This window comes from Hemitrygon akajei, chromosome 3 (assembly GCF_048418815.1).
Source record: "Hemitrygon akajei chromosome 3, sHemAka1.3, whole genome shotgun sequence".
NCBI classification, from domain to species: Eukaryota; Metazoa; Chordata; class Chondrichthyes; order Myliobatiformes; family Dasyatidae; genus Hemitrygon; species Hemitrygon akajei.
The window spans coordinates 893,963-916,036 of NC_133126.1; the positions used below are offsets into that span (position 1 = coordinate 893,963).

The following is a 22,074-nucleotide window of genomic DNA, read 5'->3' on the forward strand; positions in this document are numbered from 1 at the left end:
TTGACTGGGTAGTCCTGAGAGGTTTTCTTGTCAATCATGTTGTTTTTTTCCTTTCTCATCGAATCTATTCTGTTCCTTCCTGAGGGCTTGGTTTGTCTCAGCGCACAAATTCATTTTTTAAATCCCTAAATTAAAGTTTCAGTATGGATGTTAATAAAATTAATATAATTTCCTGGAACCTGAATGGCTTGAATCAACCTATTAAGTGTAGAAAGGTCTTTAAGAAATTGAGAACATTTCAAGCCGATATTACTTTTGTGCAAGAGACCCACATCCGTAGGGAAGGTGAAAATTGTTTTTTTTTTTAATTTTGGAAAGGTTCTCAGTATCACTCTTCGTTAATTTCAAAAAATAGAGGAGTGTCTATTTTTATTAATTTTAAAGTCTCTTTTGTACATTTTAATACTGTTACTGGTTTCAATTGGAAGATACTTTAATTGTTACTGGTTTGTTATATGGTCAGAAGATGGCATTGGTGTGTGTGTACGCACCTAATGTAGATAGTCCTGAATTTTTTAAGAGATTATTTTCTGCACTGCCGAACTTAAATGAATATAAGTTGATTATGGGCGGTGACTTTAACTGCTGTCTCAATCCCTCAATTGATAGGCCATCAACCAATCCGTGCCTTCCTAATAAGGCTGCGTCCTGCATTAACTCCTTTTTACTAGAATACGGTGTGTTAGACATTTGGAGATTTCTCCATCCTAAAGATAGAGAGTTTTCTTTTTTTTCACATGTACATCATAAATATTCAAGAATTGATTATTTTTTGTTAGATACGCGATTGGTATCCTTTGTTGCTGATTGTGCGTATGACGTTATTGCGCTGTCAGATCATGCGCCGATGAGACTTACACTGAAGCATTCTGATAACTCACGGAAGGCACTCAATGGAGATTTAATACTGCATTGCTCCATGATTCAACATTTCTAAGTTTTATAAAAGAGCAAATCTCTATTTTTTGGATTAAATATAACTGAGGGTATGTTAAATTTGCTTATTTGAGATACAATGAAATCTTTTCTTAGGGGACACATAATTTCATATTTGGCAGCTTTAAGAAAGAAAACTAAAGCAGAACTTTTAGTTACTAACAGGATTAAAAAAGTAGATAAAGTTTATTCAGTATTACCTACTGAAGAGTTATATAAGGAAAGGGTGAAACTTCAAATGCAGCATGACTTGCTATTGACTTATCTTGTTGAGCAACAACTTTCAAAATCGAAAAGTCAATTTTCTATACATGGAGATAAATCAGGTAAACTTTTAGCTGCTCAACTCAAAGTAACTATGGCTATAAGGCAGATTTTGAAAGTATGAAGATCTGACAGAATTGAAACATCTGATTGCCAGGAAATTAATAGGGTTTTTTTTGGATTTCTACTCTAATCTTTATAAATCTGATTTTTCAGACAATGCTACTTCTATGAATGAATTTCTGCAAAGATTGAATATACCCCAAATTTCTACCCAAGATATGAATACTTTAGTTGCACCCATTAATTGAGAGGAAATAGTAAGAGTTATATCTTCTTTTCAATCAGGTAAAGCTCCGGGACCGGATGGATTTACGGTAGAATTTTTTAAGACGTTTACGGATATTCTTACACCTCATCTTTGCCAAATTTTCACTGAATCTATATCTTCTGGGACCCTCCCAAAAACTTTTTATGAGGCATCAATTTCATTAATTCCTAAAAAAGGAAAAGATTTATTTGAATGTGCCTCTTACAGACCAATTTCTTTATTAAATGTTGATTCCAAAATTCTTTCTAAGATTTTGGCCAACAGGCTTGAGAATATCTTACCTGAGGTTATTTCTAAGAATCAAACTAGATTTATTAAGAATAGATAATCATATTTTAATATTCAGAGATTACTGAATATCATTCATTCCTCTCCATCAAAAGAATTTGAATGTGTTGCTTCTCTTAATGCAGAGAAAGCCTTTGACAGGGTAGAATGGCCCTATTTATTTCAGGTTTTAGAAAGATTTAATTTTGGTCCATGCTTGATTTCTTGGATTAAATTGATTTATCAAGCCCCTTTGGCGGCAGTTGTAACTAACAATCAAAAATCTTCTTATTTTGGGTTATATAGAGGTACCAGGCAGGGTTTTCCTTTTAGTCCGTTGTTATTCAACCTGGCTCTAGAACCTCTTGTCAAGTCAAGTCACTTTTATTGTCATTTCGACCATAACTGCTGGTACAGTACATAGTAAAAACGAAACAACGTTTTTCAGGACCATGGTGTTACATGACACAGTACAAAAACTAGACAGAACTATGTTAAAAAAACAACACAGAGAAAGCTACACTAGACTACAGGCTGACACAAGACTGCGTAAAGTACACAAAAACAGTGCAGGCATTACAATAAATAATAAACAGAACAATAGGGCAAGGTGTCAGTCCAGGCTCTGGATATTGAGGAGACTGATAGCTTGGGGGAAGAAACTGTTACATAGTCTGGTCTTGAGAGCCTGAATGCTTCAGAGCCTTTTCCCAGATGGCAGGAGGGAGAAGTGTTTGTATGATGGGTGCGTGGGGTCCTTCATAATGCTGTTTCCTTTGCAGATGTAGCGTGTAGTGTAAATGTCCGTGATGGCAGGAAGAGAGACCCCAATGATCTTCTCAGCTGACCTCACTCTCCGCTGCAGGGTCTTGCGATCCAAGATGGTGCAATTTCCAAACCAGGCAGTGATGCAGCTGCTCAGGATTCTCTCAATACAACCTCTGTAGAATGTGATGAGGATGGGGGGTGGGAGATGGACTTTCCTCAGCCTTCGCAGAAAGTAGAGATGCTGCTGGGCTTTCTTTGCTATGGAACTGGTGTTGAGGGACCAGGTGAGATTCTCCGTCAGGTGAACACCAAAAAATTTGGTGCTCTTAACAATCTCTACTGAGGAGCCGTCGATGTTCAGCGGAGAGTGGTCACTCCATGCCCTCCTGAAGTCAACACCCATCTCTTTTGTTTTGTTCACATTAAGAGACAGGTTGTTGGCTCTGCACCAGTCCGTTAGCCGCTGCACCTCCTCTCTGTAAGCTGACTCGTCATTCTTGCTTATGAGACCCACCACGGTCATGTCATCGGCGAACTTGATGATGTGGTTCGAGCTGTGTGTTGCAGCACAGTCGTGGGTCAGCAGAGTGAATAGCAGTGGACTGAGCATGCAGTCCTAGGGGGCCTCCGTGCTCAGTCTGATGGTGTTTGAGATGCTGCTCCTGATCCGAACTGACTGAGGTCTCCCAGTCAGGAAGTCTAGGATCCAGTTGCAGAGGGAGGTGTTCAGGCTCTGTAGGCTCAGCTTTCCAAACAGTTTCTGAGGGATGATTGTGTTGAATGCTGAACTGAAGTCTATGAAAAGCATCCGAACGTATGTGTCTTTTTTGTCCAGGTGCGTTAGGGCAGGTGGAGGGTGGTGGCAATGGCGTCATCTGTTGAGCGGTTGGGATGGTACACAAACTGCAGGGGGTCCAGTGAGGGGTGCAGCAGGGTCTTGATATGCCTCATGACGAGCCTCTCGAAACACTTTATGATTGTGGATGTAAGTGCAACGGGATGGTAGTCATTTAGGCAGGACACTGAAGACTTCTTCAGCACAGGGACGATGGTGGCGGCCTTGAAGCACGTTGGAACGGTGGCGCTGCTCAGGGAGATGTTGAAGATGTCAGTGAGAACCTCTGCTAGCTGGTCTGCACATCCTCTGAGCACTCTACCAGGGATGTTGTCTGGTCCAGCAGCCTTCCGTGGGTTGACCCTGCACAGGGTTCTTCTCACATCGGCCCCGGAGAGACACAGCACCTGGTCATTTGTAGGAGAGGTGGACTTCATCGCCGCCACGTCATTTTCTGCCTCAAACCGGGTGTAGAAGTTATTCAGCGCATCTGGGAGGGAGGTATCACCCACAGAGTCAGGTGATGTTGTCCTATAGTTGGTGATGTCCTGGATGCCCTTCCACATAAGCCACGTGTCGTCACTGTCCTGGTAGCGGCTGTGGATTCACAGGGCGTGTGAACGCTATTGCTCTTCTGGACTCCAATGAGGTTTTAGGTATTAAGAGAGGAGATAAAGTGCATAAGCTTTCGTTGTATGCAGATGACTTGTTAGTTTATAATTCAGATCCTAAGAAATTGATTCCTGCTTTGTTATCTATATTTTCTGAATTTAGTAGTTTTTCTAGATATAAATTAAATTTGTATAAAAGTGAGTTATTTCCTATTAAGAATTGTTTTGATCAATATGACCAATTTCCTTTCAGAATTGCTGAAAATAACTTTACTTATCTCGGTATTAAAATTACCAAAAATTTTAACGACTTTCTTCCATTAATTGAGTATATACACAGCAAGTAATATCTAAATGGTTTCCTATGACATTATCATTAATTGGCCGTATTAATGCTATTAAAATGATAGTGTTACCGAAGGCTTTAAATGTATTCCAAGCAATCCCCTCTTTTGTTTCTAAACTGTTTTTTGATAGAATAGACTCTAAAATTTTATCTTTTATTTGGAATAATAAAAATCCTAGATTGAGTGAACCTTTATTGAAGAAATTTAAAAAGTATGGTGGTATGGCTTTGCCAAACTTTAGATTGTGCTACTGGGCAATTAACATTCGTTATATCTCTTTTTGGATTCATTTTTCAGATATACATGATTGTCCCTTAAGGGTGGATTTGCAGAAAAACTCAGTGAAGGGGTATTCTTTGGCCTCTTTATTGGGAGCTCCTCTTCCTTTTTGCTTTCTAAGATCGGTAGTAAGATTTTAATCCTATTATTAAACATACATTAAGAATTTGGTTTCAATTTCATAGATCCTTTGACTTTAATCATTTTGTCCTTTCTAGTAAAATCCATCTTATTTTTTAAACCTTCAATTTTTGATCAGACCTTTTCAATTTGGAAAACCAAAGGAATAGTAACTTTTTTTAGATTTGTTCATGGGTAATTGTCTAATGTCTTTCATTCAGTTAGTGGATAAATATGACCTATCTAATGTACACATTTTTAAGGATCTTTACAAATTAGGAATTTTCTACATAATTTACTGCCAGATTTTCCCTTGGCTTATTCACCCAATATTATTGATACTCTTCTTCAGGTCAAACCATTTCAAAAAGGACTGATAGCTATCATTTATAAATGGTTATTGAATTTGGGTATGTTATCTAATGATAAAATTAAAGCTGTGTGGGAATTGGAATTTCGAGAGTCAGTCTCAGATGGGATAAAATTTTTCATTTGGTAAATACTTCATCTATTTGTGCTCGTCATTCCTCGATATAGTTCAAGGTAGCGCATCGGGTGCATATGTCGAAGGACTAAGTAGCCCATATTTTTTCTAATAATAATCCCATTTGTGATAGATGTAATATTGAGGTGGCTACTTTAACACGTATGTTCTGGTCTTGTATCAAGTTAGATAATTTTTGGAAAGAAGTCTTTAAAACTTTATCAAAGGTTCTGAATTTGGATCTACAACCAAATATACTTACAGCAATTTTTGGGATCATTGCATCGGAAGCAGGAGATATTCCTGTTTCCGCTCAACGGATGATAGCTTTTACAACTTTATTGGCTAGGACAGCCATTTTGCTTAAATGGAAGGATTCTAATCCACCTACTGTTATTTATTGGCTTACTTCCATTATGTCCGGTTTAAGTTTAGAGAAAATAAGAAGTCGGATATTTGATACATCCTCTAAATTTGAGGAAACTTGGCAACCTTTTATTCAATATTTTCATATGCTCTGACTTATGGCCCTTCCAGTTACCTTTTTGAAGTTTTGGATTTGAACAGAAAGTTTTTCCTTGTATTTTTTTTTGCTTTCACTCTCAGTTTGAGTTGCCCAGTTCTATTCATTTTGTTTTTTTGTGTTTTGAGGTTTTTTTCTCTGTACATTTCAATTATAAAAGTTTATCTTTTTTTTCTTATTATGGATAAGAGGAGAATCAATTACCTTTCTCTTTATTATATCCTATTAGATTAATACTATGTTTGATCTTGATAATGTTTAGTTTTACTTTTATTTGAACTGTTATTGATATAGATATTTGTGATAATTCTCCTCTTGTTTATATATATATGTACTTTTTTATTTAACTAATAAAAAGATTGATAAAGGGAAAGAATTTTCACTGAAGGAAACCACGCTGACTTTGTGCTATCTTGTCCTGTGTCCCCAAGTACTCCAACACCTCATCCTTAACAATTGACTCTAACATCTTCCCAACCATAACATGCTTGTTAGTGAAACAACTTTGTTTTCTTGTTTAACATCTGCCGGACGATGCTGAGGATGTTCTACGAGTCTGTGGTGGCCAGTCCTATCATGTTTGCTGTTGTGTGCTGGGGCAGCAGGCTGAGGGTAGCAAACATCAACAGAATCAACAAACTCATTCGTAAGGCCAGTGATGTTGTGGGGGTGGAACTGGACTCTCTGACGGTGGTGTCTGAAAAGAGGATGCTGTCCAAGTTGCATGCCATCTTGGACAATGATTCCCATCCACTCCATAATGTACTGGTTAGGCACAGGAGTACATTCAGCCAGAGACTCATTCCACCGAGATGCAACACTGAGCGTCATAGGAAGTCATTCCTGCCTGTGGCCATCAAACTTTACAACTCCTCCCTCAGAGTGTCAAACACCCTGAGCCAATAGGCTGGTCCTGGATTTATTTCCACTTGGCATGATTAACATTATTATTTAAATATTTATGGTTTTATATTGCTATATCTCTACACTATTCTTGGTTGGTGCGGCTGTAACGAAACCCAATTTCCCTCGGGATCAATAAAATATATCTGTCTGTCTGTTTATATTTGGTCAATTGATATTGGTTAGTATGCTGCTAACTAGTACCACCTGGCTAGTGTTCTAAGTTCATTTTAGCTATCAGCCAAGATTGAATGGCAAAGCAGATCCAACGGGCCAGATGGACTAATGCTGTTCCTATATCTTACTGTGTTTTTTTTATGCTAAGTGTTGTTGGTTTATGGCTAACATTGGGCTATTCCTGTGTAAATCCATTTAAGCGGGGCCAGTGACTGTTGCAAGGACGTGGCGGTAGAATGATCCCAAGTACTGAACACAGGCGCAGAGGCTCAGTCGGGAGGCATTACGGTCATAGCGAGCATGGAATTGGTGCCAAGGGAGTCTTTACCCAGAGTCTTGGTCTTAGTAAAGAATTCAGGAACAATGCTAGACTTAGAACTGATAGTCCTAAGAACTATGGAACGAGGTTACTCCTATACGAGTCGACCAACAAACTGGCAGCTTCTAGTTGTGCTCACAGGGTTTTTATACTGCATTTGCTGATGGAAGGCAGGTGTTTGTAGTTATTGGGACCTGGGAATGATTGGAACTAAACGAGGTGATTGAGGCGCAATTCCTGAGGTAAATAGCCAGGTGGGCGCTTGCCAGAAGGGACCATGACAGTGACTGCCAGTGAAAGGGCAGGGTTTGAGGTATTTATTCCGGAGCACTGGTTAATGTGGGGTTGGTGCTTCTGGTATGGAAATAGGTGCTGGTTAGAGTGGGGTTAGTGGTGGTTTGGTGATTATGCTGATTAGAGTGGGGTTGAAGTTGTTTTGGAGCTGGTTTGGAAATAGTGCTGGTTACAGTGGGGATGTTGCTGGTTAGATTTGGGTTGGAGCCAATTTGGAGACAGTGCTGGCTAGAATGGGGTTAGCAGTGGTTTGGTGATGATGCTGGTTAAAGTGGAGTTGGAGCCAGTTTGGACATGATGCTGGTTAGAATGGAGTTGGAACCATTTTGGAGATGGTGCTGGATAGGGTGGTGTTAGTGCTGCTGGTTTGGAGATGGTGTTGGTTAAATTGCGGTCGGTGCTACTAGTTTTGAGATGGAGCTGATTATAGTAGGGTTGGAGGTGCTGCTGGTTAGAGTGGGGTTGATACTGCTGGTTTAGTGATGGTAGTGGTTAGAGTGGGGTTGGAGCCAGGTTTGTAGTGGTGCTGGTTACACTTGGGTTGGAGCAGGTTTGAGAACGGTGCTGGTTAGAGTGGTGTTAGTGCCGCTGTTTTGGAGGTCTGGAGATTGTGCTGATGTTGGAGGCAATTTGGTGTAAGGTTACCATTGATTAGTTCCAAGTTAGTGATGATTATTTTGAGTTGGTGCTGTTGGTGTGGGGCTGGTGTGGGCTCAGAATGAAGGAATTACATAAAAACAAAAGAGGAAGTGTCAATCCTAATTTCAACTCTTTGCCTGTTACTTACACAGCTGTCATCCGTTCATCCTGGAAGGTCACAAAACTCATTCCCAGCCGTTTCAGAGTGATCCGATGGCGCTCGGCGTTGAACTCATCTGTGAGCTTCTCTTCCAGTTCACTGTAGTACTGCTCCGCATCTACCTGCAACAGAGAAGGCAGCTTCTGGTGAACAAATGGAGTTCAAATTGTCATGCACATTAAACTTCCACACTATTTACAGGGAAGCCAACCACATAACATAGGAAGTGCGGAAGCAAGCCACATCCCAGACACATCTCAGGCTGCCATCCAAACCTTCTTCTGGATGGTTCAGTTCTCAGGCAAGGCAGAAGGTAATATTGAAGCTATTGTACTGTAAGTGGACAACTGCGTCTTTTGAGATACATCAACAGTAAACAAGTTTTTCCATGCATTGCTGCTGGGTGCAAGGAATGTCACAGTGAACAATCCTCCAGATCCACCAGTCACTGTGGAAAATTGGGATGTGCTGGGAAGCGAGAAAAATGGTTTCTGCCTTAATCTGGGTGTGGTGGGGCAGATAACAGAGGCCATAGTTAGACCATAAGACACAGGAGCAGAATTACACTATTTGGCCCATTGAATCTGCTCCACCATTAACCCTCTGAATCTTATTTCTCCTGCCTTCTCCCCATAACTTTTGACACCCTGACTAATCAAGAAACTGTCGACCTCCACTTTAAATATGACAGCTGTCTGTGGCAATGAATTCCATAGATTCACCACTCTCTGCCTCAAGAAATTCCTCCTCATCTCTGTTGTAATGGACACCCTCTGATCTGAGACTTCTCCATTATAAGAAACATCCTCTCCACAACCACTCTATCTACGCCATTCAGCATTCAATAGGTTTCATTGAGATCCTCCATAATTCTTCTAAACTCCAGCGAGTACAGAACCAGAGCCAAGGAATGGGAACCATGGTTGGACAGGGAATGGGAATGTAATTGGACAGAGGAAGCGGTCAGAGGGTACAGTTGCAACATTAAAGAAACATTTGGGAAGGTCCATCCAGGGGATGGGCTTGGAGGGTTATGGCCTGAATGTAGATACCAGGATCTAGGAGGGAAGATGATGTGATCAGCAGCATCCAGTTGAGCTAAAGGGCCTGCTTCCATGCTGTATGACTCCATGACTAAACTTCTTTTGACCCCTCTCCACAGTCTCCATGTGTTTCTGATAATGGGGCGACCAGAATTACAACCAATACTCCTTGCAGTCTGGCTAAATTTTTATATACCTGCAGCATGATTTCCTTTATTCTATACTCAGCACCTATAATAATGAAGATAAGCCTTCTTTAGCACATATACCTTCTTTAGCACATAATCCACTTTCAGTGAACTATTGTTTTCAACTATATTAATTGTAACCTGTATTCACTTTGATATTAATACATCGATTATCTCCTAAAATAGTCTTTTGTCCTCCCTATATCCTGAACCTCCACCCCAGATCCCCTTCTCAGGCAATGATCCACTGTTATCTTACCCCCTACAATCTGTCACTCTAAATCTCTGCCCATCTCCAACACCTCTCTTAATCCCATTTCATCTCTGTCTGCCTGTGTCTGTTCCTACTCCTACTCCAACCTATCAATCCATTCCATTTTTCTCTGCCTTCAATATTGACCATTGTAAACAAATTATTTACTCTAGAAGACTGATATTCCCACCTGTTCAAATCCACAGCAGCAGATCCGGGCCAAAGGATGGGTCTTAATCATGATCTTTCCTTCCTTTTGGGCCTTGGCTGTGAAATACAGACGACCTTTCATTGCTTTTCGTCTGAAGGAGGAATACAAAGGTTACAAACCCTGAGAACCGTGGCAGGAAGTCCCCACTCATCTTGAGATTTTGTGAGTTAGCCCATCAGTTATGAAGTTATCTAAAAATATATATTCCAGATTCAATATTGATAACTGCTTGAGTGGTGTCGCAGCAACAACCTTACCTTCAATGTCAGTAAGACCAAAGAATTGATTGAAGACTTCAGGAAGGGGAAATCGAGGGGACAGAAACCAAACCTTATTGAGAGATCAGCGGTGGAAAGGGGGAGCACTTCCATGTTTTGGGATGTCAACATCTCTGAGGATCTATCCTGGGCCCAATATATTGAAGCAATTACAAAGACAATATATAATGGCTATATATCATTAGGAGTTTGAGGAGATCTGTTATGTCACCACAGACTCTCACAAATTTCTACAGATGTACCATTGAGAACAAAGGAGATGTCCTCCTTTTTCAAAGAAAGGGGATCCCTTCCTTCACCATCACTGCCCTCAACCGCACCTCTTCCATTTCACGCACGTGTGCTCTTACCCCATCCTCCAGCCACCTTACCAGGGATAGAGTTTCTCTCATCCTCAACTACCACCCCACCAGCCTCTGCATCCAGCACATAATTCTCCAGAACTTCCGTCTCCAAAGGGATCCCACCACCAAGCGCATCTTTCCCTTCCCCCCCCCCCCCCCCCCACTTTCTGCTTTCCGCAGTGTTCACTCTCTACACAAATCCCTTGTCAATAGACAGTAGGTGCAGGAGTAGGCCATTCGGCCCTTCTAGCCAGCACCGCCATTCACTATGATCATGGCTGATCATACACAATCAGTACCCCATTTCTGCCCTCTCCCCATATCCCTTGATCCCGTTATCTATAAGAGCTCTATCTAACTCTCTCTTGAATGCATCCAGAGACTTGGCCTCCACTGCCTTCTGGGGCAGAGCATTCCACATATCCACCACTCTCTGGGTGAAAAAGTTTTTCCGCATCTCAGTTCTAAATGGCCTACCCCTTATTCTTAAACTGTGGCCTCTAGTTCTAGACTCACCCATCAGCGGGAACATGCTTCCTGCCTCCAGTGTGTGTCCAATCCCTTAATAATCTTATATGTTTCAATCAGATCCCCTCTCATCCTTCTAAATTCCAGTGTATACAAGCCCAGTCACTCCAATCTTTCAATATATGACAGTCCCGCCATTCCGGGAATTAACCTTGTGAACCTACGCTGCACTCCCTCAATAGCAAGAATGTCCTTCCTCAAATTTGGAGACCAAAACTGCACACAATACTCCAGGTGTGGTCTCACCAGGGCCTTGTACAGCTGCAGAAGGACCTCTTTACTCCTATACTCAATTCCTCTTGTTATAAAAGCCAGCATGCCATTAGTTTTCTTCACTGCCTGCTGTACCTGCTTGCTTGCTTTCACTGACTGATGTCCATTGTCCATTCGTCCCTCCCCACCGATCTCACTCCAGGCACTTAACTTTGCAAGCAGAACAAGTGACGTAATTATTAAAGATGAAATAGTGGCATATCTAGATAGCAGTGATAGGATTGGGCCGAGCCAACATGGATTTACCAAGGGCAAATCATGCTTGACTAATCTATTGGAGTTTTTCAAGGATGTAACCAGGAAGTTAGATAAGGGAGATCCACTGGATGTAGTGTACCTCGATTTTCTGAAACATTTGATAAGGTCCCACATAGGAGATTGGTGGGTAAAATCAGAACTCATGGCATTGGGGGGAAGATATTGACATGGATAGAAAACTGGTTGGCAGATAGAAAGCAAAGGGTAGCGGTGAATGGGTGTTTCTCGGAATGGCAGGTGGTGACCAGCGGGGTGCCACAGGGCTCGGTATTGGGACCACAGCTGTTTACGATTTAAAGCAACGATTTAGATGAAGGCATTGAGAATAACTTCAGCAAGTTTGCTGATGATACTAAGCTGGGTGGCAGTGTGACATGTGATGAGGATGTTAGGAGAATTCAGGGTGACTTGGATAGGCTGAGTGAGTGGGCAGATACTTGGCAGATGACGTTTAATGTGAATAAGTGTGAGGTTATCCACTTTGGGAGTAAGAACAGGAAGGCAGATTATTATCTGAACGGTGTAGAATTAGGTAAGGGAGAAATACAAAGAGATCTAGGAGTCCTTGTTCATCAGTCACTGAAGGTGAATGAGCAAGTGCAGCAGGCAGTGAAGAAGGCTAATGGAATGTTGGCCTCTATTACAAAGGGAATTGAGTACAAGAGCAAGGAAATCCTTTTGCATTTGTACAGGGCCCTGGTGAGACCACACCTGAAGTATTGTGTACAGTTTTGGTCTCCAGGGTTAAGGAAGGACATCCTGGCTGTAGAGGAAGTGCAGAGTAGATTTACGAGGTTAATTCCTGGGATGTCTGGACTGTCTTACGCAGAGAGGTTAGAGAGACTGGGCTTGTACACGCTGGAATTAAGGAGATTGAGAGGGGATCTGATTGCAACATATAAGATTATTAAGGGATTGGACAAGATAGAGGCAGGAAATATGTTCCAGATGCTGGGAGAGTCCAGTACCAGAGGGCATGGTTTAAGAATAAGGGGTAGGTCATTTAGGACAGAGTTACGGAAAAACTTCTTCTCCCAGAGAGTTGTGGGGGTCTGGAATGCACTGCCTCAGAAGGCAGTGGAGGCCAATTCTCTGGATGTTTTCAAGAAGGAGCTAGATAGGTATTTTATGGATAGGGGAATCAAGGGATATGGGGACAAGGCAGGAACCGGGTATTGATAGTAGATGATCAGCCATGATCTCAGAATGGCGGTGCAGGCTCGAAGGGCCGAATGGTCTACTTCTGCACCTATTGTCTATAAGTGCTACATCTGCCCCTACATTTCCCCTCTCACCACTATTCAGAACCCCAAACAGGTCTTCCAGGTAAGGCGACACTTCACCTGTGAGTCTGTTGGGGTCATATACTGTGTCCAGTGCGGCATCTTATATATCAGCAAGACCCGATGTAAGTTGGGAGACCAAATCCCTGAGCATCTACGCTGCAACCACCAGAAGCAGAATCTCCCAGTGGCTACCCATTTTACTTTCACTTCCCATTCCAATATGTCAATGCATGGCCTCCTCTACTGTCACAATGGGACCACACTCAGGTTGGAGGAACAACACCTTATATTCCATCTGGGTAGCCACCAACCTGATGGCATGGACATCGATTTCTCGAACTTCCAATAATGGCTCTGCCCCATCTCCTTCACCATTCTCCAACCCTTTTTCCCTCTCTCAACATATCTCCTTGCCTGCCCATCACCATTTTCTTTCTTCCATGGCCTTCTGTTGTCCTTTATCAAGCTCCCCTTTCTCCAGCACTGTATCTCTTTCACCAATCAACTTCCCAGCTCTTTACTTCATTCCTCCTGCTCCTGGTTTCACCTATCACCTTGTGTTTCTCTCCCCCCCCCCCATCTTTTAAACCTACTCCGCATCTTTTTCTCTCCAGTCCTGCCAAAGGGTCTCGGCTGAAACATCGACTATATTTTCCATAGATGCTGCCTGGTCAGCTGGGTTCCTCCAGTAATGTGTGTGTGTTGCTTGGATTTCCAGCATCTGCAGATTTTCTCTTCTTTGTGGAGAGCATTCTAACTGGTTGCATCATCATTTAGTATTGGGGGCCCATTGCGCAGGATCAGAAAAAGCTGCAGAATGCTGCAAACTCAGCCAACTCCATCATGAGCACTAGCCTCCCCAACATCAAGGACATCTTAGGGAAAGGTACTAGAAGATCATGTATAGAAGATCAGTTGACTGGCAGGAGACAAAACATGGGAATAAAGGGGCCCTTTCTGGTTGGCTGCCGGTGACCGGTGGTGTGCCACGTGGGTCAGTGTTGCGACCACTTTTGTTCACATTATATGTCAATGATTTTGATTAAGGAATCAATGGCTTTGTGGCCAAATTTACAGGTGATATGAAGAAAGGTGGAGGAGCAGATAATGTTGAGGAAGCAGGGTATCTGCAGAAGGACTTAAACAGATTGTGAGAATGGGCAAAAGAGTGGCAGATGGAATATAGTGCAGGGAAGGGCATTGTCATGCACTTTGGTAAAAGGAATAAAAGTATGAATTTCACTGATATACAGCATAAAAAGCTGTCCCAACACCCACTCCTGTGGAACACCAATAGTCACTGGCAGCCAACAGAAAAGGTTGTCCTATCTTGTCCTGTGTCACCAGGTACTCCATAACCTCACCCTTAACAATTGACTCCAACATCTTCCCAACCACTGAGGTCAGGCTAACTGGGTCTATAATTTCCTTTCTACTGCCTTCCTCCTTTCTTAAAAGAGTGGAGTAACATTTGCAATGTTCCAGACCCCTGGCACCATGCCAGAGTCCAATGATTTTTTGAAAGATCATTACAAATCCCTCCATAATCTCTTTCAGAAAGCTAGGGTGCAGTTTATCTGGTCCAGATGACTCATGTACTCTTTCGCCTTTCAGCTTATTGAGCACCTTCTCCTTTGTAATAGTAATTGCACTTACTTCTATTCCCTCTTACCCTGCAACATCTGGCACACTGCTCGTGTCTTCCATAGTGAAGACTGTTGCAAAATACTCATTTAGTTCACCTACCATCTATTTGTCCCCCGTTAAATGCTGTACTATACATCTGTCTTCCAGGAGGCACATGAAAACTGCTGGATATACTAGAGAATCAGGGAAAATGAGACTAGCATACTGAAGGAATTATGAATCTAACCCTAACACTAATGCATGGTAGTAATCTCAGAGTTTTGAAATGGTGACTTCGGAGATGGCTGGTGTTCCATTTGTCCCATTCTGGGGTTCTGAAGATCCATGAAATCATTCCCGAGGACTGGAGGGCAGCAAATACTACCCCACTGTTTAAGAAAAAAGGGGCAAAGAAAACAGGGGACTACTGACCTGTCAACCTGATGGTAGTGAAAAATGGTGGAATACGACAAAACATCTTGTAAAGCATTAAGGGAGTGAGCGGTCACCATGGCTTTATTAAAGTAAATCATAATTGACTAAGCTGTTGGAGTTCATTGAGCAACATGCACAACACACTGGAGCAACCCAGTAGGTCAGGCAGCATCCATGGAAACGAACAGTCAACGTTTCGGGCCGAGACCCTTCGTCAGAACTATGAGTTCTTTGAGTTCTAGGAGTTCTTTGAGGATGTGTCAGACAACATGGTAACAGGCCCATGGCCCATCATGCCCAAGGGGCAGGGTTCGTTCACTGAAACAAAGCAGATTTTCAACATCTGCTGATTTTCTCATGACTGTCATTCACTGAGATAAAATGGGTAGAGTTAAAGATTAAACGAAGTGCAATCATTCTGATGGGGTTATACTGTAGGCTTCCCAATAGACACTAAGAGATGCAGGAACAGATATGTAGATAGATTATGGAACGATGTAAAAAAAACAGAGTAGTGGTAGTGGGTGACCTTAACACCAAATTTTTACTTCTGTTTTAGTGCAAGAGGCTTAGATGGGGTAGAAGTTCTTCAGTGCATTTAAGAGGATTTCTTGAAACAGTAGGTAGATAACCTAACTATAATAGGGACCATACTCAAACTTGTTTTGGGCCTACACAGAGTAGATGTGGAAAGGATGTTTCCCATGGTGGGAGAGTCTAGGATAAGGGGGCACAGCCTCAGGATAGAGGGGCGCCCTTTCAAAACAGAGGTGCGGAGGAACTTCTTTAGCAAAAGGGTGGTGAAGTTGTGGAATTAGTTGCCATGTGCAGCTGTGGAGGCCAAGTCGTTGAGTGTATTTAAGGCGAAGACTGATTGGTTCTTGATTGGACATGGCATCAAAGGTTACGGGGAGAAGTCCAAGAACTGGGGTTGAGGAGGAGATTGAGAAAAAGGATCAGCCAAGATTGAATGGCGGAGCAGACTCGATGGGCCAGGTGGCCTAATTCTGCTCCTATGTCTTATGGTCTTATGGAAACAAGCTTGGACAGGTGAGTGGCCTTTCATTGGGAAACATTCTGCAAAAAGTTATCACAACTCCTTCAGTGGAAAGCAGCCAGTGAGTGAGTGGGCCAGTGAAGGAGTGGAGCTTTGAGGCTTTGGCTCAAGAGATTCTGGCAGTTTTGGCAGTTGGACTGTGCAATCAATTCAATCAAGATTTGAATAGCTCAGACTCAGCGGAAAGCAGCTGATTGGGCAATCGAGGTCAGGTGACCAAGCAGTTTGAAAAGCTCAAACAAATAAATAGAGGGGTAGCTCAAGCTGAGCAGCCAGTGAAGGAGTGGAGATTTGAGGCTTTGACTCGAGAGATTTCGACGCGAAGAGGCGGAGGACAAGCTTGCTCCCAGTTAGGCTTTACAATGCCTTCTGAGATGGTGATGTGCCTCTCATGTGAGATGTGGCAGTCTTGGGGGAACTCCCCTCTCCTGCAGAGTCACATCTGACAGAAGTGCATGTGGCTGGGCGATATGGAAGACGGTGTAAGGAATCCGGAGCAGTAGTTGAATGACCATTGACTCATAAGGGAGAAAGAAGCAGTCATAGATGAGAGCTACAGGGAGGTAGTCACACCTAGGCTGCCAAAAGCAGGTCGTTGGGTGACAGTCAGAGGAGGGAAAGTGAAGGTGAGTAGACAGGTAGTGAAGAGCACACCTGTAGCCATTCCCTTGAATAATAAGTATACCGTCCTGGATACTGTTGGCGGGGTTGACCGACCAGGGGTGAGTCATGGTGGCAGGGCCTCTGGCACTGAGTCTGACCCTGTGGTGCAGAAGGGTGGGACAGAGAAAAGGAGAGCTGTCATCACTGGGGACTTTATAGTCAGAGGAGCAGGCAGAATATTTTGTGGATGTGAGAAGGATACCCGCATGGTTTGTTGCCTCCCGGGTGCCAGGGTCCAGAATGTCTCTGACCGGGTGACCTCTGAGCGAGGTCCTCAATGAATACTTATCTCTGGTATTCACCAATGAGAGGGAACATGATGACAGTGAGGACAACATGAGTGAGGTTGATGTTCTGGAGCATGTTGATATTAAGGGAGAGGAGGTGTTGGAGTTGTTAAAATACATTAGGATGGATAAGTCCCTGGAGCCTGATGGAATATTCCCCAGGCTGCTCCACAAGGCAAGGGAAGAGATTGCTGAGTCTCTGGCTAGGATCTTTATGTCCTTGTTGTCCACGGGAATGGTACCAGAGGATTGGAGGGAGACGAATGTTGTCCCCTTGTTCAGAAAAGGTAGTAGGGATAGTCCAGGTAATTATAGGCCAGTGAGCCTTATGTCTGTGGTAGGAAAGCTGTTGGAAAAGATTCTTAGAGATAGAATCTATGGGCATTTAGAGAATCATGGTCTGATCAGGGACAGTCAGCTTCGCTTTGTGAACCTCTACTTCTTGTGAATTTTATTAACGACCTGGATGTGGGGGTAGAAGGGTGGATTGGCAAGTTTATAGACGACACAAAGATTGGTGGTGTTGTGGATAATGTTGAAGATTGTTGAAGATTGCAGAGAGACATTGATAGGATGCTGAAGTGGGCTGAGAAGTGGCAGATAGAGTTCAAACCGGAGAAGTGTGAGGTGGTACACTTTGGAAGGACAAACTCCAAGGCAGAGTACAAAGTAAATGGGGTACATGTCCACAGATCCCTGAAAGTTGCCTCACAGGTAGATAGGGTAGTTCAGAAAGTTTATGGAGTGAAAACTTTCATAAGTCAAGGGACTTTCCCTAGGAATTTGAGGGAGGTTGGTGTAGAAATAGCAGGGGCTCTGACAGAAATATTTCAAATGTCATTAGAAACGGGGATGGTGCCGGAGGATTGGCATATTGCTCATGTGGTTCCATTGTTTAAAAAGGGTTCTAAGAGTAAACCTAGCAATTATAGGCCTGTCAGTTTGACGTCAGTGGTGGGTAAATTAATGAAAAGTATTCTTAGAAATGGTATACATAATTATCTTGATAGACAGGGTCTGATTAGGAACAGTCAACATGGATTTGTGCGTGGAAGGTCATGTTTGACAAATCTTAGTGAATTTTTTAAAGAGGTTACGAGGAAAGTTGACGAGGGTAAAGCAGTGGATGTTGTCTATATGGACTTCAGTAAGGCCTTTGACAAGGTTCCGCACGGAAAGTTAGTTAGGAAGGTTCAATCGTTAGGTATTAATATTGAAGTACCGTAGATTCCGGACTACAGAGCGCACCTGATTTTTAGCCGCTGGCACTAATTTTAGAAATAAAATCATTTTTTTAAATGTAAAGGCCGCACCGGATTTTAGGCCGCAGGTGTCCCACGTTGTAATATGAGATATTTACACAGAAAGATATTACACGTGAGGATTTTTTTAACTTTTAATTAAATCCATATGGTAACAAAAACAAATACATATTGCAAATGCTTTTTTTCGAACCGTGCCCGTACGCGGCTACTTTTAAATATACGTTGCGTATACTTCTTTACTGAACAACATTCCAATATCTCCTAACGACTGGTAAAAAATATATATACTGCAGCCTACCAGGAAAAGTTATTGATACCTTTAACTTAAAAGCAGATTTCGCTCGGATCCAAAGCCGCTCGCGGAATCCGCTCCCCCCTCCTTTCCGTTTCATCGCAAACGGCATTTAAAAGCAGATTTCGCTCAGATCCAAAGCCGCTCCGCCGCTCGACCCCCTCCGTCCCGTTTCATCGCAAACGGCATTTTCCCACAAGACGCCGCGAAACCGGGTGTGTCGTCATAGCATCCCGCGATGTAGTACAGAAAACAAATATAGTTTAAACTAAGAGGGTAGGTAGCACAATGCTTCGAGTGTTTTCCATGTTGATGAGGGTGAGTACAAATGACTGATTTACAATAATTTAATTGTGAAAGTGCGCTTGATTTATCGTACAATTTCATTGGACCTCTGTGAACTACTCATCAATTTTATTGGTCTACTGTTACGAGGCAAAATGTTTACGAGGCGGCATGAAAAAAACTTTGCATTAGCCGCATCGGATTATTGGCCGCAAAGTTCAAAGCTGTTCAAAATGTGGGAAAAAAGTAGCGGCTTAAAATCCGGAATCTACGGTAGTAAAATGGATTCAACAGTGTCTGGATGGGAGATGCCAGAGAGTAATGGTGGATAACTGTTTGTCAGGTTGGAGGCCAGTGACTAGTGGTGTGCCTCAGGGATCTGTACTGGGTCCAATGTTGTTTGTCATATACATTAATGATCTGGATGATGGGGTGGTAAATTGGATTAGTAAGTATGCAGATGATACTAAGGTAGGTGGTGTTGTGGATAATGAAGTGGGTTTTCAAAGCTTGCAGAGAGATTTAGGCCAGTTAGAAGAGTGGGCTGAACGATGGCAGATGGAGCTTAATGCTGATATGTGTGAGATGCTACATTTTGGTAGGAATAATCCAAATAGGACATACATGGTAAATGGTAGGGCATTGAAGAATGCAGTAGAACAGAGTGATCAAGGAATAATAGTGCATGGTTCCCTGAAGATGGAATCTCATGTGGATAGGATGGTGAAGAAAGCTTTTGTTATGCTGGCCTTTATAAATCAGAGGATTGAGTATAGGAGTTGGGATGTAACGTTAAAATTGTACAAGGCATTGGTAAGGCCGAATTTGGAGTATTGTGTACGGTTTTGGTCACTGAATTATAGGAAAGATATCAACAAAATAGAGAGAGTACAGAGAAGATTTACTAGAATGTTACCTGGGTTTCAGCAGCTAAGTTACAGGGAAAGATTGAACAAGTTAGGTCTTTATTCTTTGGAGCGTAGAAGGTTGAGGGGGGATGATAGAGGTATTTAAAATTATGAGGGGGATAGATAGAGTTGACGTGGATAGGCTTTTTCCATTGAGAGTAGGGGAGATTCAAACAAGAGGACATGAGTTACGAGTTAGGGGGCAAAAGTTTAAGGGTAACACGAGGGGGAATTTCTTTACTCAGAGAGTGGTAGCTGTGTGGAACGAGCTTTCAGTAGAAATGGTAGAGGCAGGTTCGTTATTGTCATGTAAAGTAAAATTGGATAGGTATATGGACAGGAAAGGAATGGAGAGTTATGGGCTGAGTGTAGGTCACTGGGACTAGGTGAGAGTAAGCGTTCGGCACGGACTTGAAGGGCCGAGATGGCCTGTTTCTGTGCTGTAATTGTTATATGGTTATATGGATAAGAGTTTAAGAGTCGCGGGGTAATGGTGCAGCTCTATAAAACTCTTGTTAATCCACACTTGGAGTACTGTGTCCAGTCTGGTCACCTCACTATAGGAAGGATTATATGGGAGACAGGGTTTAAGGGTTGGCACAACATTGTGGGCCAAAAGGCCTGTACTGTGCTGTATTATTCTATGTAATGTTCTATCTATGTTATATATACAGTAATTATGTATAAGGATATCATGAACCTTTTGGAAAAATAAGAATTTGGGGGAGGGTGAGTTTGATACTATTACACAGGAGCTAATTGGGAGCTGTTGTTATTCTGGAAGTGCACACCTGTTATTGTTTAAATATAGCTGACCAATCCCATGGACAAGCATGTTTCAGTCCTGAGCAAAGATAAGGATCACAGGATAAAGGAAGCTTAGATTACGAGAGAGGTTCTGAGGTTCTGAAGTTTGTCAGGTCCTTGAATAAATAAAATAAAAATAGCCGGAAAGTACTCAGGCCATGAAATGTTCTTGGCAAGTTGGATTAAAGAGAATCTTATAGCATTTTTATAAATATATTAAATACAAGAGGATAACTAGGGAGAGGGTAGATCAAGGTCCAGGATAAAGACAGGAATTCACGCTTGGATTCACAGGATGCGGGTAGGGTGCTAAATGAATACTTTACAAGCAGAGGGATATAAATAGATTAAGTGAGTAGCTAAGGGTCTGGCAGCTGTAGAGGTTGTTGTCTGTCATGTCCAACGATGACAGGAAACCTGTGCAGGAAAGTGGAAAAGCTGTTGCATTGGGGCAGTTACATTCTCTTGACCTCAGAAGTCCAAGTCCAGTGGTCTGAACAAGCATCATAAACTGAGGTCTTCCTTCGTTGTAGTGGATGACCATAAAATCTTCTGTGCCTTGTCATGCCCTTTGCTCTTCAGAGTGTTGCAGTACCACCTTCCTGGCCGTTGGATCTCACCATAGATCTCTTCTGCCCAGTCGGCCAGTGCTGACTTTGCATTCTGGGACTGGCATGTCTCTAACTCACCAGGATATGAGGTAGCTAGCTACCCTCACCTGGTTTTGCCTGCCTGTTGAAGTGGTGTACTGGGGTGCGGTTGCTGTTGCATGCAAACAGCTACTTGGAGCCACAGGTGAGTACAATGTTGGTAAATGTGAGGGCATCCACTTTGGAAAGAAAAATAGAAGATCAGATTGTTATCTAAATGGTGAAAGACTGAAGTATGTTGTTGTTCAGAGGGAATTAGGAGTACTAGCACATAAATGACAGAAGTTTGGTTTGCAGGAGACAGTGCAGAGAAAGTGCATGAGGTTAGTTCCATAGATGAGGGGGTTAACCCATGAGGAGAACTTGATTCCTTGGGACTGTACTCGCTAGAATGCAGAAGTATGAGAGAGGATCTTATAGAAACATATAAAATTATGAAGAGATGGATAAGATAGAGGCAGGAAAGTTGTTTCCACTGGAAGATGAGACTAGAACTAGGGGACATAGCCTCAAGATTCAGGGGAATAGATTTAGGCCAGAGATAAGAAGAAACTGCTTTTCCAAGAGAGTAGTGAATATGTGGAATTCTCTGCCCAGGAAAGCAGTAGAGGTTACCTCATTAAATATATTTAAAGCACAGTTAGATAGGTTTTTGCACAGAAGGAGACTTAAGGGTTACAGGGGGAAAGGCATATTAGTGGAGCTGAGTCCATGGCCAGATCAGTCATGATCTTATTCAATGGCAGAGCAAGCTCAAGGGACCAAACGGCTCATTCCTGCTCTTAGTTCTTATGTATGCACCAAAGTGCAGGGCATGCTAATGTACTATAGCAGGGAAGGAGTGGCAAGCATCAAAAGTTAGTGACAGTTCACATCTGAT

At 42.5% G+C, this 22,074-nt stretch overlaps 1 protein-coding gene across 9 annotated transcripts in view; it reads right to left on the reverse strand.

Annotated features, from left to right (window-relative positions):
• Nucleotides 1-22,074, reverse strand: part of tmem63c (transmembrane protein 63C) — a 616,893-nt gene that overhangs the window by 401,151 nt on the left and 193,668 nt on the right. For all 9 annotated transcript variants that reach the window (XM_073039119.1, XM_073039117.1, XM_073039118.1 and 6 more), the window contains 2 exons: nucleotides 9,932-10,043; nucleotides 8,246-8,379 (listed from right to left, as the gene is read on the reverse strand). In XM_073039119.1, the coding sequence (XP_072895220.1) occupies nucleotides 8,246-8,379; nucleotides 9,932-10,043 (246 nt within the window). The remainder of the gene's footprint in view (nucleotides 1-8,245; nucleotides 8,380-9,931; nucleotides 10,044-22,074) is intronic.